At 37.1% G+C, this 24,555-nt stretch overlaps 1 protein-coding gene across 4 annotated transcripts in view; it reads right to left on the bottom strand.

Annotated features, from left to right (window-relative positions):
* LOC127434229 (histone-lysine N-methyltransferase 2C-like) overlaps nucleotides 1–24,555 on the bottom strand; it is a 255,749-nt gene that overhangs the window by 163,603 nt on the left and 67,591 nt on the right. For all 4 annotated transcript variants that reach the window (XM_051686799.1, XM_051686800.1, XM_051686802.1 and 1 more), the window contains exons 3-4: nucleotides 16,044–16,135; nucleotides 5,022–5,172 (exon numbers count right to left, since the gene is read on the bottom strand). In XM_051686799.1, coding sequence (XP_051542759.1) covers nucleotides 5,022–5,172; nucleotides 16,044–16,135 — 243 coding nt within the window. The remainder of the gene's footprint in view (nucleotides 1–5,021; nucleotides 5,173–16,043; nucleotides 16,136–24,555) is intronic.

Here is a 24,555-nt window from a genome sequence, read left to right as displayed (position 1 = left end):
TATGAGTAACTTACCCAACACTGAGTCACACACAAAAGCTGTTTTAGTAGCACACATAATTATCTAGTCCAGGGGTTGGCAACCTATGGCACGCGTGCCAGCATTGGCACGCAGAGGGGTAATCACTGGCAACCCAGCAACAGCGAGAGAGGAGCAGGCTATTTTATTTATATGAAGCTTTCGCCCCTGCATTCCAATCTACATCTTGATGTAATCCTCATGATCACGCAGCATGTTTTCATCAGCTGAATGGGAGACCAAACAAAAAGATAAAATATGACGAGACTCGTGCAGCGTGTGAAAAACCATTCACGCATTATGAGCCGGCAGTGCTTCACTTTCGGTTAATCACGCGAGTAAACATGCCCGCTTTGCTTCAGACTGCGTGGATGACAGCCTACATTCCGTGTTTCATTTGTTTCTTTTTGCTTTCAGAACACCACGTGATGTAATAAGGAAAACACCACTATTAATCCTTGAGATTTCCAACCCAGCATACAGGTACACCCTCCTTAAACCATAGTCACACTCAAAATTACATTGAACAATTAAAGAAGAAAACATAAACCCACATTCACCGAAAATGGCTAAATAGTTGATCAGCTTGTGATGCGCGAATGGCTTGCACACTCAGCGCAAGTCTCGTCACACATTAATAGTTTTCAGTCTCCCATTCAGTTGATAAAAACGCACTGTGTGATCATGAGGAAGGATTACATCAAGATTTAAGTTGGAATGCAGGTGTGAAAACTTAATATAAATAAAATAATCTGCTCCTCTCTCGCTGTTGCTTGTGTACTAGTGATTACCCCTCTGTGTGATTTTGAAAAATGTGACACAAAACAAGAAATATTTAAGATTCCACACAATTTCATGATAAGTAATCAAATAAGCAAATTTGTGACATTAACTGTTACTCATTTTGTACAAAAGGACAAGGTTTCTTTCATTAAATCACTTTCACAAGATGCTCTGTGAAAATTCACATGCCAGGATCATGATTATATAATAATCATTGGGTTTTGTACAAACAAATTACTCAAACTGTTATGCTGATAATATAATTAACGATTACATTAGAAAAATGTCGGCAGAGCCATTCACCAGAAAAAAAAAAAAAATTGCACTCCGTGTCAAAAAGGTTTCCGACGCCTGATCTAGCACTTCTGCGATGAATCTAACCCACTTAGATGAGTGATTTATCATTTGCCCCAAGTATAACCTAATCTTTTTATGTAGTTTCACACATTCTGTTACCCACCTAAACAGTCCTGATTTCTCTCTCTCTCTGTCCTGTCCTTTGGCTGTAAGTGTTTGTACTATTTTCCTTGTAAATAACAGGCTTGTTGGCAAATCTTCGTGAAATGTCATTACTGTCAGCGCACTCTCATTAGAGTTCATGTATTTCCTGTTACACTCTTTGGCAGTGTGTGTGTTCATGAGAGCTGCTGACAGTTGGAGATGTGATGCATGTGTAGTAATGTCTGATATGGGTCTCCTCTCCTCACACATGTTGCTAATGGTGCTGCACATACGCGAGAGCACAATCTGTGCTAATTGGGATCCAAAAGAGAGCTCTCCCTCTTCTCACTAATGACAGCAGAAGATCCTTAGCATTCCCCTCCCCACAACCTACTCACTTTCAAACAGAGCGTGCAAAAAGCACGCACACGCTTGCAGCGGCCACGCATGTAGGTGCACTCACGTTTATATACCAAGGTTAAAATAGTGTTTCATTTTTAATTTAGCTTTTATTTCTATTTAATTTTACATTTGTTTTGTTTGTCAGTTCTTTGTTAGTTTTTGTTTAGTTTTAGTTTTGTTTGTTAGTTCTTTAGTTTTAGTTTAGATTTTATTTTAGCTTTACTTTTTATATTAAAGGATCATAGGAGAATGGGGAAATAAGGCATTTGTGTAATTGTGTAATGAGTAACGTTTTGAACTTAACCGCAAAGTCCTCTTTAATTCACTGGACATGAGACCGTAACTCTTACCGCAACTCTGAAAACTGAACTTCAAACAAAAGTCTTTACCAGTTCCAAATGAAATGTAATATAAATCACAGACTGACAGGATAAGACAGAATGAGTGAAAAGACTGTGTGTTTGTATCGTATGTATGTTGATATGTGAGTGTGTGTGTGGGAGAGAGAGAAATTACTGAACATTGTTATATTATTTCTGTTCTCTTTGTTTTAACATCATGCTTTGACAACACAACGAACAGTCATGCCAATATATGTTAAATTATAATGAATATGAATTTACTGAATGTTCCGGACATCTTCAGACCTGCTATGGATGTGTGTTGTCGAGGTGTTGGATGAGAGAAGATATCATGGTGTCTGTGCTTCTAAGCAAAGCCAAGTTATATTACAAGGCAATACTTGTAATATTTTGATTCTTAATGAATTCTACTCTATTTTTATTCAGTTCTTGTTGGAGTCATGCAAACCAACAGCGAGGATCAGCTTTTATTGTGGAAAAAAATGCAAAGTGAACCGGAAGCTGATCAGACCAGTATGTGTGTATGAGTGTGAAATAGCACCCAGCAGAGCACATTTAAAAAAAAGCCAACTTTCACCAATTAATAACATCTGAAATTATAAAAATGTGATGTAGACTTTTATGTAGACTTCGAATTTATGTCAGTGCATTACCTTCATGCAGTATTGGTTTCTATGTAAGTTCCGGGTGAAACCAAATATTTTTGCTGTTATTTTTATTTTTTATTTAAAAAAATGTTTTATGCATATTGCTCATTAAATTTTTTTCTCCCCAAAAGGAAATCATAGTTTGTTGAAGTTATATTATTTTTAAACCGTTCTTGTTTGTGAATAAAACAAAATATACATTTCACTTACAGGTAGGGCTGGGCGATATATCAAATATTAATGATATAATCTAGATAATTTTGCTGACGATGTAAAATTGACCAGTATCATGAATATCGTGATGATTTTAATGTGCTTTCATTTGGCCATTAATTTTCATAAAGAGTGTATCAGACTAATTTCAGGATCCTTCAGGGCTGCACAGTTAAACAAAATAACGTCAAAATGGCAAGTTGGTCACATGTGATTATTAATCCACAAAAGGCTGTGATTTAAAGACAGATAAACGGTCTGTGTGTGATTCAGAATAAACCGGTGATTCGCTGATCTGTGAGCACGTGTATGGCACCGATCTCAGATCAGTTCAGGTGCATTGTGAAATCAAAGTAATGCAGGTTTAAGCATTCACGCAGTTCCAAACATTAGTAACCTCTACAAGTAATTATACAAGTCTACAAACCTTTTCGGTGTCAAAATAAAAGCTCCTTGTGAAGTTGAAGTAAATATGACAGCACTTTCAGTGTCAAAATAAAAGCCCCCATGTGAAGATGAAGTAAACAGAACAGAAATATATTACTTTTGTGAAACACAAATCTAATAATCAGAATAATAATGATAATCCAGCATTATTTTATAATAATCAACCTGACGTGTCACACAGTAATAATTTAGTATTATGCAATGTTCAACTGGGTTTAAAAAATATGTCAGTGAAGTAGCTTTGCACAGTAAAAACGTTAGAAGGTAAATAATGCTTTTTATTAAGATACTATGTATCATTGTGTATGAAATATAAATATAAAGCCATTTTAGAGCAAATACATAATTATCGAGATATATATTGAATATCGTCAATAGGCTGAAAAATATCGAGATATAATTTAAGACATATCGCCCAGCACTACTTACGTGTCATGAGTATTATTTTTAACAAGCATTTTTATTTACATGTAATTGGGTACTCGTTTTCTGTGGGTTAGAGTACTCGATACCCCATACCTAATTGATATTGTTTTATCTCCCAACCCTATCTAAACACCTTTTTTATTGGCCATTATATAATTACCATTCTTCCATTTGTTTTATTTCATAGTTATTAGGGGTCCAAGCATTAAAGATGCTGAAAACCTATTGTATTTGTACAGATTTTCTTCATATTATTATTCTTCTTTTTCTGCCCTAAAAGTGTATGGGCAGCCAAAACCGCAAGTCCTAGAGACACCAAACTATGCATACACGCCCCCGATCTACCCCTAGGTGGCGCTATAATAAGCACTTTTACATTTTGACTCGTATATGTTTTGCCATTATGAGATAATTTGCATTTTTGTTAATAACTTCCGAACCGCAACGGCTAGAATAAAAATTCAGTTTCTTCTGAATTCCTTGAGTCAAGACTTAAGAAACTTATATCTCAGATTTTATTTCTGCCCTGAAAAAATTTCTGCCATTTTGAATTTTCTGAAAAACCTACTTTTTCAAACTCCTCCTTAGCCATTTGTCTGATTTGCTCAATTTTGCACGTATCATCTAGGGACCGTCCGGACAAAAAAAGTGTTTTCGGATTTTTGATTTGTCAAATTCGAAGATATAGGCTAATTAATTATTTGGGCGTGACCCTAGTTTACTCAATGGCCTATATCTTCTGAACGCAATGTCCAAACTTTACAAAACTTGGAATACTTTGATATCCGAACATTTTGAGGATGCATGCACACTTCTGTCTAATTTTGCCCATAGGGGGTGCTACAACTAAAATTCTGTTATAACTCTGCAACCATTTCTGTAAATAAGTTGGAATTTGGCATACATCATCTTTGGATCACATGCTACATATCTTTACAAGAACGATTCTACAAATCAACAAAAATGACCAATCAAAATTCAGCAGCTAATAACTTGTGTTGCACATACGTACAGGTCAATATCTATATACATATATATCTATATATATATATAAAATTATTATCATTATTTTTTTTATTTTTATTTTTTTTGTACACAAAACAGCTGTGCCCACAGGATCCATTCTGTCCATTTTGATTATTTTGGTCATGTTCTGGCCATAAGTGCTTGGACCGATGTTTGCCACTTGCGGCTATATTTATGACTTAAGATGCTATTTTTCGAATATATGCGTGTGTGTGTGTGACTCAGCAAAGAATGTGTGTGTGTGTCTCAAACTAACCTAGTTTTGGTTTGTCTGGTGTTGGAGGCGGACGAGCCAGCGGAGTCTTCTGACATGGAGCGCTGGAACAGCGGGGACAGAGGCCTCTCGTCTCCAGGACTGAGATCCAGCGGATCAGGAAAGTCGTCATCAGTTTCCGTCTCGGCAACATCTTTGTGTTCACAAGAGACAGTGAATGTGTGACTATTTTAACATTTGACCATTCAAATAGCACCCTTGAACAACAAACAAAACAGACCATATTTACTAGTGATAGACCAACATCTGGCCATTTACAGCAACAGCAACATTTAATAGACATTAAAACATTTTAGTGAATTATGACATAATATTGTGCAAACCAAGTAGTCAGAAATGTTATGTATGTCTAAACTGCTGTTAAACACACACACATATACATTCATATATATATATATATATATATACACACACACTATATTGCCAAAAGTATTTGCTCACCCATCCAAATAATTGAATTCAGGTGTTCCAATCACTTCCATGGCCACAGGTGTATAAAATGAAGCACCTAGGCATGCAGACTGCTTCTACAAACATTTGTGAAAGAATGGGCCGCTCTCAGGAGCTCAGTGAATTCCAGCGTGGTACTGTGATAGGATGCCACCTGTGAAACAAGTCCAGTCGTGAAATTTCCTCGCTACTAAATATTCCACAGTCAACTGTCAGTGGTATTATAACAAAGTGGAAGCGATTGGGAATGACAGCAACTCAGCCACGAAGTGGTAGGCCACGTAAAATGACAGAGCGGGGTCAGCGGATGCTGAGGCGCATAGTGCGCAGAGGTCGCCAACTTTCTGCAGAGTCAGTCGCTACAGACCTCCAAAGTTCATGTGGCCTTCAGATTAGCTCAAGAACAGTGTGTAGAGAGCTTCATGGAATGGGTTTCCATGGCCGAGCAGCTGCATCCAAGCCATACATCACCAAGTGCAATGCAAAGCGTCAGATGCAGTGGTGTAAAGCACGCCGCCACTGGACTCTAGAGCAGTTGAGACGCGTTCTCTGGAGTGAGGAATCATGCTTCTCCATCTGCCAATCTGATGGACGAGTCTGGGTTTGGTGGTTGCCAGGAGAACAGTACTTGTCTGACTGCATTGTGCCAACTGTGAAGTTTGGTGGAGGGGAGATTATGGTGTGGGGTTGTTTTTCAGGAGCTGGGCTTGGCCCCTTAGTTCCAGTGAAAGGAACTCTGAACGCTTCAGCATACCAAGAGATTTTGGACAATTCCATGCTCCCAACTTTGTGGGAACAGTTTGGGGATGGCCCCTTCCTGTTCCAACATGACTGCGCACCAGTGCACAAAGCAAGGTCCATAAAGACATGGATGAGCGAGTTTGGTGTGGAAGAACTTGACTGGCCTGCACAGAGTCCTGACCTCAACTCGATAGAGCACCTTTGGGATGAATTAGAGCGAAGACTGCGAGCCAGGCCTTCTCGTCCAACATCAGTGTCTGACCTCACAAATGCGCTTCTGGAAGAATAGTCAAAAATTCCCATAAACACACTCCTAAACCTTGTGGAAAGCCTTCCCAGAAGAGTTGTTATAGCTGCAAAGGGTGGGCCGACGTCATATTAAACCCTATGGATTAAGAATGGGATGTCACTTAAGTTCATATGCGTCTAAAGGCAGATGAGCGAATACTTTTGGCAATATAGTGTATATATATATATATATATATATATATATATATATATATATATATATATATATATATATATATATAATTTTTATTTTTTTTGGCTACCAGCCATCCTGTCGAAAAACCCATACGTTGAAAACTAGTGACAAATGCCATTTCATGTCTTCACACATGCATCACCTTGCAATGACATCTAAGTTAAACACATAGCCAAAAAAACAAAAGGGGGACTTAAACAGTGGTCTACAGGGATATCCCTGGGGCTAATAAATTGGCCAATATTTGGTATTTTAAAATTATCAGCATCGGACGATACATTTTCCCATTTGGCTGATTAGTTTCTTGAGCCACGACGGCACAAGCGAATCACCTGCTTACATGTGTGGGGCCATCTGAGACATGTAAATGACCAATCACAGTTCATTTTCTTGTTCCGTGCCATTGTGTCACCACAAAAATAGACTGGTGTGCAACAGAGCCTCATTTAAACAGTCCCGAAGATCCGCGACATGCATGTATGAGCTCAAAATTTAAAGGGGTCATGACATGAGGAACATTGACATTGGAACATGGCAGAGGGTCAGAATGAGGGTGAAAAATAATCATGTTTTACAAATATATCACTGTTTATGATGCAAAAAAAAAAAAAAAAAAAAAACACACTTCACTACTATCATCAGTGAACCTCTAGGAACATTAAAATAATAATAAAAAAAAGGCATGTCATGACCTCTTTAAAGTGCTGGGATGCATTATTCTCTCTCTCTCTCTCTCTCTCTCTCTCTCTCGTTACACTTGTCTAATGATTAAAAGGCAAATATCAATAAAATTTCTATCATATATCATCTGGAAATATGCAGATTTACCGTTTAGATAGACTGAATTCACAAATCTCACAAACTTGTGCAACTCCGTTTTCTTCCTGTGCAGTGCTCGTATATCTTCCTCTTAAGTGTGTTTTATAACAGACTGGATAAAAACTGGAGCTGGGTTTCCATCTAAATGTTTTGCACTCTTTTCACACTTTATCGACCAGCTGTGGGTTAAACACTTCCGAATGACAAGCGCTATGTTCAAAGAATTGTGTGCCAAGATCGGACCTTTCGGTGGGCTAGTCACATCAAGCTATCGCACGCTCATAACACATGCATGAATGGTCAAAACACATCATCGTTTCGCGAATAAACTGTTTCCATCACCTTAATGCGCATTTTAACTAATGCGAAACTCTAGAAAATCCACCTTCTCCTAGCACATTATATTTTAAGTGAATTTAGCAAGTTTATTCGCATATCAAGCATTTCCATTCAGGTATTCTTATGTGCAATTTCAAAATATGCATAGAAATAGTTGGATGGAAACCCAGCTTGTGTCCCGCTGTGCGATGGTCAGACGTGACAGTCCAAGCAGGCGATCTGATCCGAGTAAACTGAAAGCTGTCAGGAGACTGCTGCACAGTGGATTCACATGAGAGCAATAGAGCAACTTCAAAGTAAAAGTGCTTCACATGCACTATGATGGAATGCCATATTCATTGTGTACTGTATGTGTATTAGTTTGATTCAGTCTTTTTTGTGAGAAAATGTGATTGCTAATGTGCACACTGTCACCCATGGTTGCTGGACTACTGTGTGTTATTTCCTTCTTTCTAATGTATTAAAATGTATTATTGTGCAAACAAATTACTAACATGGGACGACTAAACAAACCAGGAGAAAATGCTATCTACCATCTAAAACACAAAATCTATTTTTTTTTATTTTAAGTTAAAGTTTTGTGTGAAAGTTTGAGTAAATATAACGCCAAACAAAAAGTTAATTTTTAGCCAATTTATGTACAGTATCTGTCATTTACTATTATATTAGATTAAATTGTGTAATATATCAGCATTACAACAGCCTATCGATCAACCTGCTCTCTGGATATCGGCCATTTAAAAACCAAATCGATCGACTTGTTGAAAATGTTGAAATACAACATGACTCATAATCAAAACTTCAACAATCAAACAACAATTGTTAATCAAGTGTTCTGACAAAACAAGAAATGCAAGGCGGTTTTCCCGGAAAACACATCATATGCCCACTGGATTTCTGAAAACAGTTGTCGAAGTGAAGAATGCAGTCTTGCATCACTGAGCAATATGATGTTTATCTCTCTGAACACATCGTCTGCTGGTGCTGCATTTAATTCAACAGAAGAATAAGAGCTGTCAGACAGCAAAGACAAATCTCTCTATGAAGAGAAGCTGCTCTCTCAATACAATATCCTGCATGGAGCGAATATGACGAGGAAATAAATCTACAGCTTGTAATACAATTCATCTAAAACCATCTTTACACATGTCTTTAAGCCAAATGTGAAACATCATAGAATTTAGAGACTGTCCAATTTTGTTTTATAATGACCAATACGATACTGATTATTTTGGTGTTTAATTGTCCGATAAGTGACATGCATAACCAAATTTTGATTCTTGCTTTATTTCTGCTTTTAGGCACATAAGATATTAACTTATCACTAACCTCTGGTGAACTGCTTTACAAAACGAATATTGCGTACATTCAACAAAGAATTCGTTTGACTAGTTTTATTTGCAAAATACACTTGTTCAAAGCCCCTCAATTAAATAATATTTCAAATGTAAAGTTGTGTCTCCAACTTTCTGTAAATCCGATATTAAATAACTGATAACAGATTAAGTGGAAAAGTGGAAACATCGGTTAAAAATATCCGTCAAACCGATTATCAGTCTATCTCTAATATATACAACAAAAAGGTGCACACAATGTTATACTTTCAGATGAAATCAACCTACAAATGGCTTGTTCACAAAAAAAAAAATGCACACTTCAGCTTTAACACAACACTGTAAAGATGCCTCGATATAAAGAAACTTAAAAGTATGAAGAGATTTGAAAACACACACACGCACACACACACAAAATAAGCTATTTGGCATGAATCTCAAAACACAAACATTTCCACAACACAAAGCCATATTCTGGATTTTCTTTTTTCTCTGTTGACACTGACACTTTGTTCTCTATACAACTGGAAATATCACAAATACACTCAAAAAGTCACAAAAGAGTCACACAATTCATTACAATGGGAGCTGTGACCTTTAGATCAACCTTTACATGGATGAAAACCATTCGTCTAATGTCGTTCTTCCCCACACAGCACTTAAAACAATGTTTGAAAAGGCAGAACATTGTTTTTCCATTGCTCAAATGAGCATTCATGTCAGGAGACATAAGAGAGAGGGAAAACAGAGTAAAAAGAAAAATCAGGTACAATCCGGCAGAGCACTATCTACATTACTAAAGAAGATGACAACACATCAGTGTGACATGAAGACTGTCTGTATCTGTTATGAAAGTATCCATTCCCAGCATGCACAGCTTAAAACACAGATGTAGCTCATGAGGGGAGCTTGTGTGATACGGACATGTAGTCACTGTGCCATAAAAGCAACATCTGTGTTAACGTCATGACAGAAGACAAAAACAAAACTTAACAGTTTAACTCTTCAGTTACGCTTAAATTCCAATAAATTATTACGAATGTTTCAACATTTAACAAAATCAAATGACTGAAGTGAAATGCTAATATTGAATATTCACACAAAATTAAACAGCAATGAGAATATGACATGATTTTAATGTAACTGTTTTTTTTCTTTTTGCCCATTACGTCTTCTAAAAACATAATCATAAGACTAGTTTAATGATTCTTTTATGAAGGTAAAACAGTGCCTAAATGATTTGCATGCGCAGGGTGACATTTGTAAAAGCGTAAATGAAGTTACAAGCATGATAGAAAAATGTGCATGTGCAGAGTAAAATTGGTAAAAGCGTAAATCAAATTGCAAGCGTAAAAATAAATTGCATGCGCACAGAACATTTTGCAAAGGTGTAAATCAAGTTGCAAGCATGAGAAAAAAATATTAGTAATACTTTAATGCTTTGCATAAGTGTAATTCATGTGTTGTGAATCTGTAATTTCATATTAACACAAAGTAAATTTAGTGTATACTTCTGACTTCCTTTTTTTCACGCTTACACTTTTGTCACTGTTTTTGCGCCTAAACATGGCCAAAAACATTGCAAACTTTTAAGCAGCGATATGCAAGAAAAGAAAGGGTGTCATGAACAGCAAAATGGATTGACCATCTAGAATCAGTCTGTATGTGTAAAATAAACTACTGCAAACGTGTAAATGACTTGTGTTTGTGGCATAAATATTTTCCAGAAATAATCCGATATACACTGTTCCGTCTTCCCTTTTGTTGCGCACACACTTTTGGCACAAATTTCTCCCTGAAAAGAGTTTGCAAGCACGAGGGGGAAGGTGGGTCTACCTGCTTCTAGTAACCAATCAAATGAGGTTTTCATTGACTAGTTTACTCTGACCTGATTGGTTTAATAACGTGACAGACAGCTTCTTCTTCATATGGCTCAGCATCGTTTCTCTGGGTATCTCTCCTCTCTTAAATATTATACTTAAATATTAATACATACAAGTTCTTTTATTGTGAGAGTAAAGTTGAGCCGACACCGTTTATTGATATAAATATGATTCTCAATCTGGTGTTCAAATGCTTCTTCCTTGTTGCTGTTGATTATTTTAATTATATTTACATTTAATTATCATTGGGAATGCATTTTGATGAATTAGCTGGTATCTCAGAACTCATGCTAGAAAACAAATGAATAAAGTAAGCCATATAAAACAAAACTCTTTTGTTTACTTGAATCATTTTCTTTTCTAGAATGAGATCAGGAGGAAGTCAGAAGTATACACCAAATTAATTAATGTAATTTTTTCATATTTAGCTTGGTATCATATAATCAAATACGGATATAGAATTTCCTTTAAGGTTTTGGAAACTTGGAAAATATTGCACAGGGTTAGAATGACATGAATAAAAACATTTTAAAGATTAAAAGATTTACAAATACATTTATACTGTTTATCTTTTTGGTCAACTTTACATTCACACTACGGTTTTTTTGGAACCGATCCAACCTAAATACTGCACTGCATTATATTATGCATAATTAATATGCAATAGGAATACATTTCTGCCCTAAATTCTAAGCAAAGAGCCCTTCTTTCACATTAAGAGTCTTAGAGATTCTGTGTATTTGACAAGTGTTTCTTCATTCTATCATCTCTATAAAAATAGATAATAGATAGATAATAAAAGTCACTTACACTGACATAATGCTCTACTACAGCATCGCAAAATGAGATACAAAAATGCAGCATGCCAGGCATTTCTGCATTTGCTGAAAATTCCCTGCAACCCTCTACAGACACGTTGGAGATTTAATCGTCATTGGCTAATCAATTTTTGTTTTTACTCACCAGAATTTCAACAACATGCAAGTGTTTTGCAACTGAAAACTAAAAGAGATATTAAGAAAACTGAGAAGGGGGCAGTTTTATAATATAAACTAAATATTTATATTAGTTTCCATATATATAACTTCACGCAATATAGTATGCAAGATTGTACATTTTATTTTCATTTTCCTTCATTTATTTAGCTTTTGATCCTTTTAATCACATTTTAGCTTGTGTACAAAAGTACAAATTTCACATTCTATCATATCATAGATTTGTATTTTTAATAATGATACAAGCCGTTTGAAATTTCATGCAAATTAAAACGTAAAAAAAAAAGGATGGAACCTAATGAAAATAGAATTAATAATTATATTATAAAAATAATAATTTATATGCTACTAAAAAAAAAACTTGACCAAACCCTTGCATAAATTTGTTAAAGATTTGTATATATTATTTATTTATTTATATTTTATTTTTCCATATTTACAGTGTTTTCTGGAGTTAAAATATTTCATATTGTATGACTGTGCCTTTTAAATATTTATGTATTTACACATTTATTACACACTACATTTTGTAACATGTTTGTTTATATGAACTTGTGCGATTTACATTGAGTTTAAATTGATATGAAAAACATGTGCTAAATTGGTACCATCTCTTTAAGAGTGAGCGCAGTGCACATCCCCTCATCCGTGCAATGTATGATTTGAAATAATGTTTCTTTTTATCTTTTTGATTACCAACTGACTGTAAATAACAAAGGATTTTAGAAGAGACATCTCGTCTTTGGATACAAAATGCACGGAAAGAAGCTGAAGGAAACTTTGACTTGTATAATGTATGATTTGCTTGTAGAAATATTTATTGTACAAGATCTCAATTTCAAATCTACAAGCTCTCGAGTTTTGCGACACTTTTACTTTCTAACATAAGTCCAAGCTCTGGTGGGTAAAATCAGAATTTTTACTCACCAGTGGCTGATAAAATTCATATTTTAGTTGCATATGCAAGTGATTAACTCGCTATGTAGAGGGCTGCCCTGATTCAGATAGTAAAATGTGATAAAAAATAACCACGGTTAGAGCATGGAGCATGTCAAGCATTTATATATACAGTTGTGCTCAAAAGTTTGCATACCCTTGAAGAAATGTGTTTTGCCTGCTCACTCATGTTTTCTTTAAAAATGGTACATATATTAATGTACCATTTTTAAAGAAAACATGAGTGAGCAGGCAAAACACATTTCTTTTATTTCTTATGGGATTCATATTCAACTGTAGGTTATAACAGAATGGCACAATCATAAAACAAAATATGGCAACAAAGAAAAAAATGAAATGACCCCTGTTCAAAAGTCTGCATACCCTTAGTTCTTAATACTGTGTATTGCCCCCTTTAGCATCAATGACAGCGTGCAGTCTTTTGTAATAGTTGTCTATGAGGCCCCAAATTCTTGCAGGTGGTATAGCTGGCAAAATGTCTTGGCAAAATGCCTCCAGGTCATGCAAAGTCTTTGGTCGTCTTGCATGAACCGCACATCTGTGATCTCCCCAGATTGGCTCTATGATATTAAGGTCAGGAGACTGTGATGGCCACTCCAGAACCTTCACCTTTTTCTGCTGTAACCACTGGAGGGTCAACTTGGCCTTGTGCTTAGGGTCACTGTCGTGCTGGAAAGTCCAAGAGCGTCCCATGCGCAGCTTTCGTGCAGAAGAATGCAAATTGTCTGCCAGTATTTTCTGATAACATGCTGCATTCATCTTGCCATCAATTTTCACAAGATTCCCCATGCCTTTAGAGCTCACACACCCCCAAAACATCAGTGAGCCACCACCATGCTTCACAGTAGGGATGGTATTCTTTTCACTATAGGCCTTGTTGACCCCTCTCCAAACATAGCACTTATGGTTGTGACCATAAAGCTCGATTTTGGTCTCGTCACTCCAAATTACAGTGTGCCAGAAGCTGTGAGGCGTGTCAAGGTGTTGTCGGGCATATTGTAACCGGGCTTTTTTGTGGCATTGGCAACTTGACCATGCAGCTCATTTTTGTTCAAGTATTGTTGTATTGTGCTCCTTGAAACAACCACACCATCTTTTTCCAGAGCAGCCAGTATTTCTCCTGAGGTTACCTGTGGGTTTTTCTTTGTATCCCGAACAATTCTTCTGCCAGTTGTGGCTGAAATCTTTCTTGGTCTATCTGACCTTGGCTTGGTATCAAGAGATCCCAGAATTTTCCACTTCTTAATAAGTGATTGAACAGTACTGACTGGCATTTTCAAGGCTTTGGAAATCTTTTTATATCCTTTTCCATCTTTATAAAGTTCCATTACCTTGTTACGCAGGTCTTTTGACAGTTCTTTTCTGCTCCCCATGGCTCAGTATCTAGCCTGCTCAGTGCATCCACGTGAGAGCTAACAAACTCATTGACTATTTATACACAGGCACTAATTGCAATTTAAAAAGCCACAGGTGTGGGAAATTAACCTTTAATTGCCATTTAAACCTGTGTGTGTCACCTTGTGTGTCTGTAACAAGGCCAAACATTCAAGGGTATGTAAACTTTTGATCAGGGCCATTTGGGTGATTTCTGTGATCATTATGATTTAAAAAGGAGCCAAACAACTATGTGATAATAAATGGCTCCATATGATCAGTATCCTTAAATAAAAGACAGTTTTTTTTGCATGATCAGTCATATTTTCTAAATCAATGCCAAAATTTCACAATTTCTGCCAGGATATGCAAACTTTTGAGCACAACTGTATATATAAAAATGCTTGACACATATATATAATTGCTGTTTTATATTGTCTAGGCACAAAACTACCCTGATCAAACACAGAAGCTGTACACTGCAGTGAATGCAGACCTGTGATACTACATAAAAAGAAAAATATATATATATTTCAAGTTTTTATTTACATTCATATGATCTCCCTCAGAAAATTCTTAAGGCCTAAGCAGACAGACTTCATAGTGCAATTAATAACAGGAAATTAATATCCTTAAGAAGGTTTCATGGAAAAAAGCTGTTATGTGTCAAGATTATGATGTGGAGTGGTCCCAGTTAAGACCACCCTCATTCTAGGAAGAGAAGGAAATAAATGTGATCATGTCAAATTTCTGAAGACTTCCATTGCATGAATCACAACAGATCAAGGCATGATGATGATCCCAAAAATTATCATTATCAGCCTCAGACAGCATGCTCAAAAGTTTAAGTTCAGATTCATACAGTAGCTACATGAGACTCCTAAAATAATGACTGCACACTTATCTCCAAGCCCAAAACTTCAAGACACATGGACACACTGGCAAAGGGAGGACATATCCAACAATGCCTTTGGCTCTGGTGAGATGACAATCCCTAAGGGAGTCTACAGAAGTCTTCCATATGGCTCAGAAAACAAGATGCCATGGCTGGTTACCAGAACAAGAAGCATGTTTGTGAAAAGGCACATCTCTTATGCTGATTTTGTATATATCGGTCAACCTCTACTCATCAACCTTAAGGCCAATTATAATTTCAGGCTACAAATGAGATATGTCTTGACAAAATAATCTGTAGGAATCAAAACATTAAAACTGCATACATTATAATATTATAATCACTTTACAAAAGATTCTCTAGGACAAATAACTGCTACAGAATGCAATCAAATCTCTGCTATAAATATATGATGCACAATCAGTCAATAAACCACAGCACATCTTGTTTTACACAATTCACCTCAGACAAACACATTTACATTTATGCATTTGGCAGATCCTTTTATCCAAAACGACTTACAGTGCATTCAAGGCATACATCTTTATCAGTTTCTGTGTTACCTATAAATCGAACTCATGACCATTATGTTGCTAGCACCATGCACTACCAATTGAACTATAGGAACTAGCACATAAAAAAACGCATGAATACAGACACAAAAAAATAGGTATGAAAAGTGTGGTTGAGATGAAAGACAAAGAAAAATAAAAAAACTTCAAGGAATTCTCACCCATGTCTGGTGTGATGTCAATGACTGGAGTTGGTGTGACATCAGTGGCATCCATACTGTCATCATCATCTGCCAGAGCTCGACTGCCATACCTGCAACACAACAACAAGAGAACAACTAAATACAAGGCAGATACAAAACTCTATACACACATAGTGTTGTCAAAAGTACCGATATTTCGGTACCATGTCGATACTAAAATAAAAAAAAGATGTAACGATACCAGTGTCTCTGTAGTACCGAGCACCGACTCTATCTGGTACCAGATCGCAGTATGTCTGTCATTTATCAGTCCTAGTGTGATTTATTAAACCGCTGAAGGCTGCAATCTTAGTGTGGACGAGCTGCGTACTTTGAATTAATCCGACCGCTCATCCACTAAAAACTCCACAGACATTGAGAATCATTCACATTGTATCAGATGACAAAGCAGAGCACTAATCCACGGTGAACCATGCAGCACATGTAAACTTTATATTTATAATTAAATCACAGCATTTGCGCTTTAATTTCAACTTAACTTTATTTATAAAGCATTTAAAACAACAGAGTTGACAAAAGTGCTTCACAGTAATAAAATTTAAAACATAACATTTCAAAATTACCACATACACAAACACCATTTTAGCATATTTTTGCTGTGGTATCGAAATTTGTAACGAGAAACGTGAAATTTCACTGGTATAGATACTGACTACTGAAATTTTGGTACTGTGACAACACTAGACACACGTACTTGCCACTCTACAGACAGACAGTGTTCTACAAACACACACACACACACACTGTGGCTGACAATTAATTGTCAAACAAATAATTGTGACTGTCTTTTTTAGGGCTTCCGCGATTAATTGTCACACAAATTGTCATACTTCATAAGGTGTATGTGTTTTTCATGCACCTTAAGAAGTAATTTATTCATATATAGCATGTCATCATTAAATAAAATTGCATCACTGATTTCCTTGAAGGTTTTAAAAACTTTTGAATTACATGAAAAATATTACCAAAAAAATCTAAATATTTCAAAATACTTAGAATATCTGTCTCTCTTTTTGGTGAACTTTAGTCTTGGTCCAAACTTATCTTATAATATGTTTATATATTCATCACTTTATTTTAAGGCTCTCCTATTAAACTCATTACCCCTTATTTCGCACGAAGAAAGACCTTTAGGATTCTGCTTCATAAAGAGAAAGCAGGCATCTCAGCGTATTAAAAACACAATGAAAAAAGTTTTCCTCCTGTGTCATATGTGTTCCGTTTAAATGGTGTTTGATATTAGGAAACAAACTGGATAATAAATATAATAGGCTCATATAAATAAATAGACTATCAACTATTAAAGTTGAAGGGGGGGTACTTCCTATATCTTTTGTTGAATCAACAACAAAAATTGTCACTTGATACATGCCCTGTTATTTGAAAACTACAAACACACACACACACACACACACACCAAACTACAAACTCAGCAGTCTACAAAAAAAAAAAACACACACAGATCTACAAACACAGCAGTCTACAAACTCAGCATTCTACAATACAAACACCAATCTAAAAACAGAGCGCTCTACAAAAACACACACACACCAATCTACAAACTTAGTGCTCTACAACAAACACACACAGATCTACAAAATCAGCGCTCTACAAAAAAACACACAGATCTACAAACTCTACTCTACAAACACACACAGCGCTATAAACACACACACACACACACACACACACACTGCTATACAAACACACACAGTGCTCTACAAACCCGCAGCGCTCTACAACACACCGATCTACAAACACAGCGCTCTACAAATACGCACAGCGCTCTACAAACACGCACAGCGATCTACAAACACACACACACACCGATCTACAAACACGGCGCTCTACAAACACACACAGTGATCAAAAAACACACACAGCGCTCAACAAACACATACACACAGCGCTCTACAAACACACACACAGCGCTCTACAAACACACACACACAGCGCTCTACAAACACACACACACAGCGCTCTACAAACACACACACACAGCGCTCTACAAACACACACACACAGCGCTCTACAAACACACACACACAGCGCTCTACAAACACGGCGCTCTACAAACACACACAGCGCTCTACAAACACATACACACAGCGCTCTACAAACACATACACACAGCGCTCTACAAACACACACACAGCGCTCTACAAACACACACACAGCGCTCTACAAACACACACACAGCGCTCTACAAACACACACACACAGCGCTCTACAAACACGGCGCTCTACAAACACACACAGCGATCAAAAAACACACACAGCGCTCTACAAACACACACACAGCGCTCTACAAACACACACACACAGCGCTCTACAAACACACACACACAGCGCTCTACAAACACACACACACAGCGCTCTACAAACACACACAGCGCTCTACAAACACAGCGCTCTACAAACACACACACCGATCTACACAAACAGCGCTCTACACAAACAGCGCTCTACAGACACACGCAGCGCTCTACAGACACACGCAGCGCTCTACAGACACACGCAGCGCTCTACAAATACAGCATGCTACAGACACACACAGCGCTCTACAAACACACACAGCGCTCTACAAACACACACAGCGCTCTACAAACACACACAGCGCTATACACACACACACAGCGCTATACACACACACACAGCGCTATACACACACACACACTCTACAAACACAGACAGTGCTATACACACACACACACACACACAACACTCTACAAACACAGCATGCTACAGACACACACAGCGCTCTACAAACACACACTCTACAAACACACACAGCGCTCTACAAACACGCACAGTGCTATACACATACAGTGCTCTACAAACACACACAGTGCTCTACAGACACATACAATGCTCTACAAACACACACACATCTACAAACAAGGCGCTCTACAAACACAGCGCTCTACTAGGGATGGGCATTTTGGTCATTTTGTCTACTTGAGTACTCGGACTAATTACTCGAGTACTCGAGTACTCAAGGGGGGATTACATGTTCATAACTGTATATATAATAACATGTCTGACAAACATCTATGGCTGCTGCATTGTGCCTTGGTGTTCCAGTGTATCGTCTATTCATTATTATAGGCTGTTATAAAATAATATGTTACAAAATGTACAAAAGATTTAAAATATAATGCATCATATTTTATCATTATGTGAAGATTCGCTGTCCAACTCTGAAAGAATGTGCCCAATGCACGTCTGTCTGTTCTTCCTTCAGGTTAAAGTAGTAACCTTAGTAGGCATGCACCAGTTTTTTTAGTGACTGTCTGAACTGTCTATTTTCAAATAACAGGAGACGCCATAACCATTGCGTTTTTAATATGCATGTTAAATTGAAGTTCAGTTTGAAGATGCTGCATTGTGTTCCATTTAGCTGCGCTCTGTCTAGCTGTTTGAAACACTCGCCTGCTGTACACTGCCACACGTGCCTGGTGTGTATGTGTAAGCGTGTGTGTGTCCCCAAATGTTCGCTCTTGTGAGGAAAGCCGCGATGCTCTGTATTGTTGTTGCTGTGATTCATGAAGCGTTCCATTCAACTCGGAGAGTCTGAATTTCCACCTTTCAACTGGGGAAAGTGCAACGGAACGACACTTTATATTGGATATCTAACTTGGAAACTCAAGCGGAAATCTTCATTCATTTCGTCGAGATGCAGGTGTGTGTTACTTCACACAGGGCAGGGAGGTTTGGTCAGTGACAATCATTCACTTATTAAATAATGTCCATTAACGAGTAAAAGTTCTTAAATGAAATGATAATAAAGCATGTTTAGCAAACGTTTTGCAGAGACAGGTGTTCAAAACACGGTTAATTACACTCTCTTTGTTTTGATTATTGTAAAGATAGCATTGCAGCGTCGTATCAGTTTGTTTGCTATGAAAAGTCTCTGATAATCAATGTACCCCTCAAAGTCACAACGTAATCAATCTCAAAATTAAAAATAAGCTCCCTCTTTGTTTGTGTTTATTTGTCAGGTAATTGTCAATGGATTTCGAATTAAGTGAAAAGTCACATCATGCGTGATCACTATCGATCATCGTTTTCATGATCGATCAATGCTGCCACGTCCGAGTACCTGAGTCCTCATGCCCATCCCTACGCTCTACAAACACAGCGTGCTACAGACACACACAGCGCTCTACAACCACACACACACCGATCTACAAACAAGGCGCTCTACAAACACAGCGTGCTACAGACACACACAGCGCTCTACAACCACACACACACCGATCTACAAACAAGGTGCTCTACAAGCACAGCGTGCTACAGACACACACAGCGCTCTACAAACACAGCGTGCTACAGACACACACAGCACTCTACAACCACACACACACCGATCTACAAACAAGGTGCTCTACAAACACAGCGTGCTACAGACACACTCAACACTCTACAAACACACACAATGCTCTACAAACACAACACTTTACAAACACACCGCTTTATACACTCAACACTCTACAAACACACACAATGCTCTACAAACACAATACTTTACAAACACACCGCTTTATACACACACCACTCTACACACACCATAGCGCTCAACACAATTACTCCTTTTTACACGCACAGTGCTCTACAACACACACAAATTTAAATTGCACCATTTTGAACTTCAGTCATCATTCCGGGTCATTCAACCCAGAGGTCGCCCAGTACCGGGAGAATGTTCTGGGGAAAATAACTCCTGTCTCTGCAGTGTCATTATGTGCAACTGAATTATTGGTTGCGTGTTTTGACCTTTAAGAGCCACTATACACATTTAGATAGAAGAGTTTTAACTACTTCAAATGTGACCTGCGAATCGTCCATGTCAGTGCAGGAAGAAGATCAAATCAATGAAATTGCAAATGACAGAGGGCTGAAAAGTAAGTTTCAGACATCCTCTCTGAAGGGCTTCTGGACTAAAACAAAGACAGAATATGCAGAGATACCTGCGAAAGCTCTTAAAACTTTACTCCCCTTTCCAACTTCGTACATTTGCATAGCAGGATTTGTGACACCACTAGAACAAAGTAACAGAACAGTCTGGGCATAAGCAACATTCTTCACGTGTAACTATCCCCCATACCTTCTCAGTGGGACTGTATTACTGCAGGACAAGCCCAGGGTTCCCATTTATGTAGCGTTATTGGTGAGTTGTGATGTTTTTTTTGTTTTTTTGTTTGTTTTTTTTATATTCATTCAATGAGTGCTGTTGATATGGAGGCATAATTTATTGATTCAAATAAACTGAATGATACATGAAGTAATAAATTTGTAAATTAATGATTTTGTTCAGATAAAAATAATCATAAAAATATATTACTATTGATTAATAAAATGTTTATTATTATTATTATTATTATTATTATTATTATTATTATTGGACCTACAGTTGAAGTCAGAAGTTTACATGCACTTAGGTTGAAGTCATTAAAACTCAATTTTTGAACCACTCCACAGATTTCATATTAGCAAACTATAGTTTTGGCAAGTCGTTTAGGACATCTACTTTGTGCATGACACGAGTAATTTTTCCAACAATTGTTTACAGACAGATACATTTTCATTTTAATTGACTATATCACAATTCCAGTGGGTCATAAGTTAACTGTGCCTTTAAGCAGCTTGAAAATTCCAGAAAATGTCAAGCCTTTAGGCAATTAGTCATTAGCTTCTGATAAGCTAACTGGAGTCAATTGGAGGTGTACCTGTGGATGTATTTTAAGGCCTACCTTCAATCTCTGTGCCTCTTTGCTTGACATCATGGGAAAATCAAAAGAAATCAGCTAAGACCTCAGAAAAAAAAATTGTGGATCTGGTTCATCCTTGGGAGCAATTTTCAAATGCCTGAAGGTACCACATTCATCTGTACAAATAATAGTACTGAAGTATAAACACTGTGGGACCACGCAGCCATCATACCGCTCAGGTAGGAGCCACATTCTATCTCCTAAAGATAAACATAGTTTGGTGCAAAAAGTGCAAATCAATCCCAAAACAACAACAAAGGACCTTGTGAAGATGTTGGAGGAAACAGGTTGACAAGTATCTATATCCACAGTAAAACAAGTCCCATATCGACATAACCTGAAAGGCTGCTCAGCAAGGAGGAAGACAATGCTCCAAAAAGCCAGACTACAATTTGCAAGTGCACATGGGGACAAAGATCTTACTTTTTGGAGAAATTTCCTCTGGTCTGATGAAACAAAAATTTAACTGTTTAGCCATAATGACCATCGTTATGTTTGGAGGAAAAAGGGTGAGGCTTGCAAGCCGAAGAACACCATCCCAACTGTGAAGCATGGGGGTGGCAGCATCATGGGGGTGCTTTGCTGTAGGAGGGACTGGTGCACTTCACAAAATAGATGGCATCATGTGGAAGGAAAATTATGTGGATATATTGAAGCAACATCTCAAGACATCAGCCGGGAAGTTAAAGCTCGGTCTCAAATGGGTCTTCCAAATGGACAATGACCCCAAACATACCTCCAAAGTTGTGGCAAAATGGCTTAAGGACAACAAAGTCAAGGTATTGGAGTGACCATCACAAAGCTCTCACCTCAGTCCGATAGAAAATTTGTGGGCAGAACTGGAAAGGCGTGTGTATGCAAGGAGGCCTACAAACCTGACTCAGTAACACCAGTTCTGTCTGGAGGAATGGGCCAAAATTCCAGCAACTTATTGTGAGAAGCTTGTGGAAGGCTACCCAAAACATTTGACCCAAGTTAAACAATTTAAAGGCAATGCTACCAAATACTAACAAAGTGTATGTAAACTTCTGACCCACTGGGAATGTGATGTAAGAAATAAAAGCTGAAATAAATCATTTTCTCTTCTATTACATTCTTAAAATAAAGTAGTGATCCTAACTGACCTAAGATAGGGAATCTTTTCTACGATTAAATGTCAGGAATTGTGAAAAACGAAAAACGAGTTTAAATGTATTTGGCTAAGATGTATATAAACTTCTGACTTCAACTGTATATCTCACAAAAGAGTGCTGTTGTAACATTATGCTCTGTTGTGCAGCACTTTATTTGACAAAAATACGAGCAGTGTTGTGTTTTAGATTATGCTGTGAGGATCTTTACTAAAGCAATTCGTAAAAAAAAAAAAAAATTTTAAGTAATTGTTCTATTTTTATTTATTTAAAGTTTGGATTCATTTGATTAGACACTTTTTGATGGTGGAATTGAACTAAACATTAAAGGAATAATTCACCCAAAAATGAAAATTCATTATTTACTGACCCTCACGATGTCCCAGGTGTGTATGATGTTCTTTCTTCACCAGAATACATTTGAAGAAAAATAGGAAAACTCTGTGTCTTAGCTTAGTATGTCCTTAAAATGCAAGTGGAAGGTGATTCGACTTTTGAAGCTCCAAAAATTACAGACAGTCAACATAAATGTCATCAATACGACTCCAGCAGTTAAATTAATGTCTTTTAAAGCGACACAAATGCTTTTGGTGGGAAAAAATATCAATGTTTAAGTACTTTAATTCTAAATCATCAGTTTCTGGTAAGCTTCAGGAGAGGGTGGAGATCACGCGGTCTCTCGTGTGACGTATTCGTGTTGCCATGGATACCGAGGTAATCTCATGCTCTCCTCTCGGTTGAGACATCCAGGATGAGCACACAAACACAACATTGTGAGTAAAGAAACAGGTAAATAAAGATCTAAACCAAAACTAATGAAGCTTCTCTACAGCGTTCCTCCTCCTCACTTGTCAACAGCGCTGCTCTTCCGGCTGTGTCGCACGTGTGTCAGTTCTCACGTGTTTCAAATGCAAATGTGATTACGTCACACGCGCATACTGCTACAGAATGGAAGCATGAGAGTTAAAAAGTACATAAATACTAATATTGTTTGCACCAAAAGTGATCGTGTCACTTTAGAAAACATTAATTTAACCGCTGGTGTCGTATGGATGACGTTTATGCTGACTGTCTGCAATTTTTGGAGCTTCAAAAGAAAAATCACCATTCACTTGCATTTTAAGGACTTAATAAGGAAATATATTTCTATTTTTCTGTGTTCTGGTGAAGACAGAAAGTCATACACACCTGGAATATCATGAGGGTGAGTAAATAATGAGAGAATTTTCCTGACAACTAATGTAAAATGTAATTTATAACATATTGCGTTAGATAACTGTTACTGATGACGAATCTAAATACTCTGGATTACTACTTCAGCACTGGCAGATTTTTTCACTTGTTTTACAGAATAAACAAGTTAATTATGTGCAAAAAAAAAATGTAAGTACAGTGAGAAAATATACACTAATATTAAAAAACACATTCTCTGAAAAAAGCCTGCATATCTCATGCAGTGTAGCTTATCAAGTACATTTATTTCAAGGATGAATTATATATTTCTACAGAAAAAACTATAGAAATGTTTTTATTAAGACTGAGATTTTTGCAGTACATCAAATGTCTTAC

The sequence above is a fragment of the Myxocyprinus asiaticus genome, chromosome 44 (genome assembly GCF_019703515.2).
Source record: "Myxocyprinus asiaticus isolate MX2 ecotype Aquarium Trade chromosome 44, UBuf_Myxa_2, whole genome shotgun sequence".
NCBI lineage: Eukaryota > Metazoa > Chordata > Actinopteri > Cypriniformes > Catostomidae > Myxocyprinus > Myxocyprinus asiaticus.
Note: the sequence above shows the minus strand (reverse complement) of the source record. Positions and strands in the feature narration are given on the sequence as shown.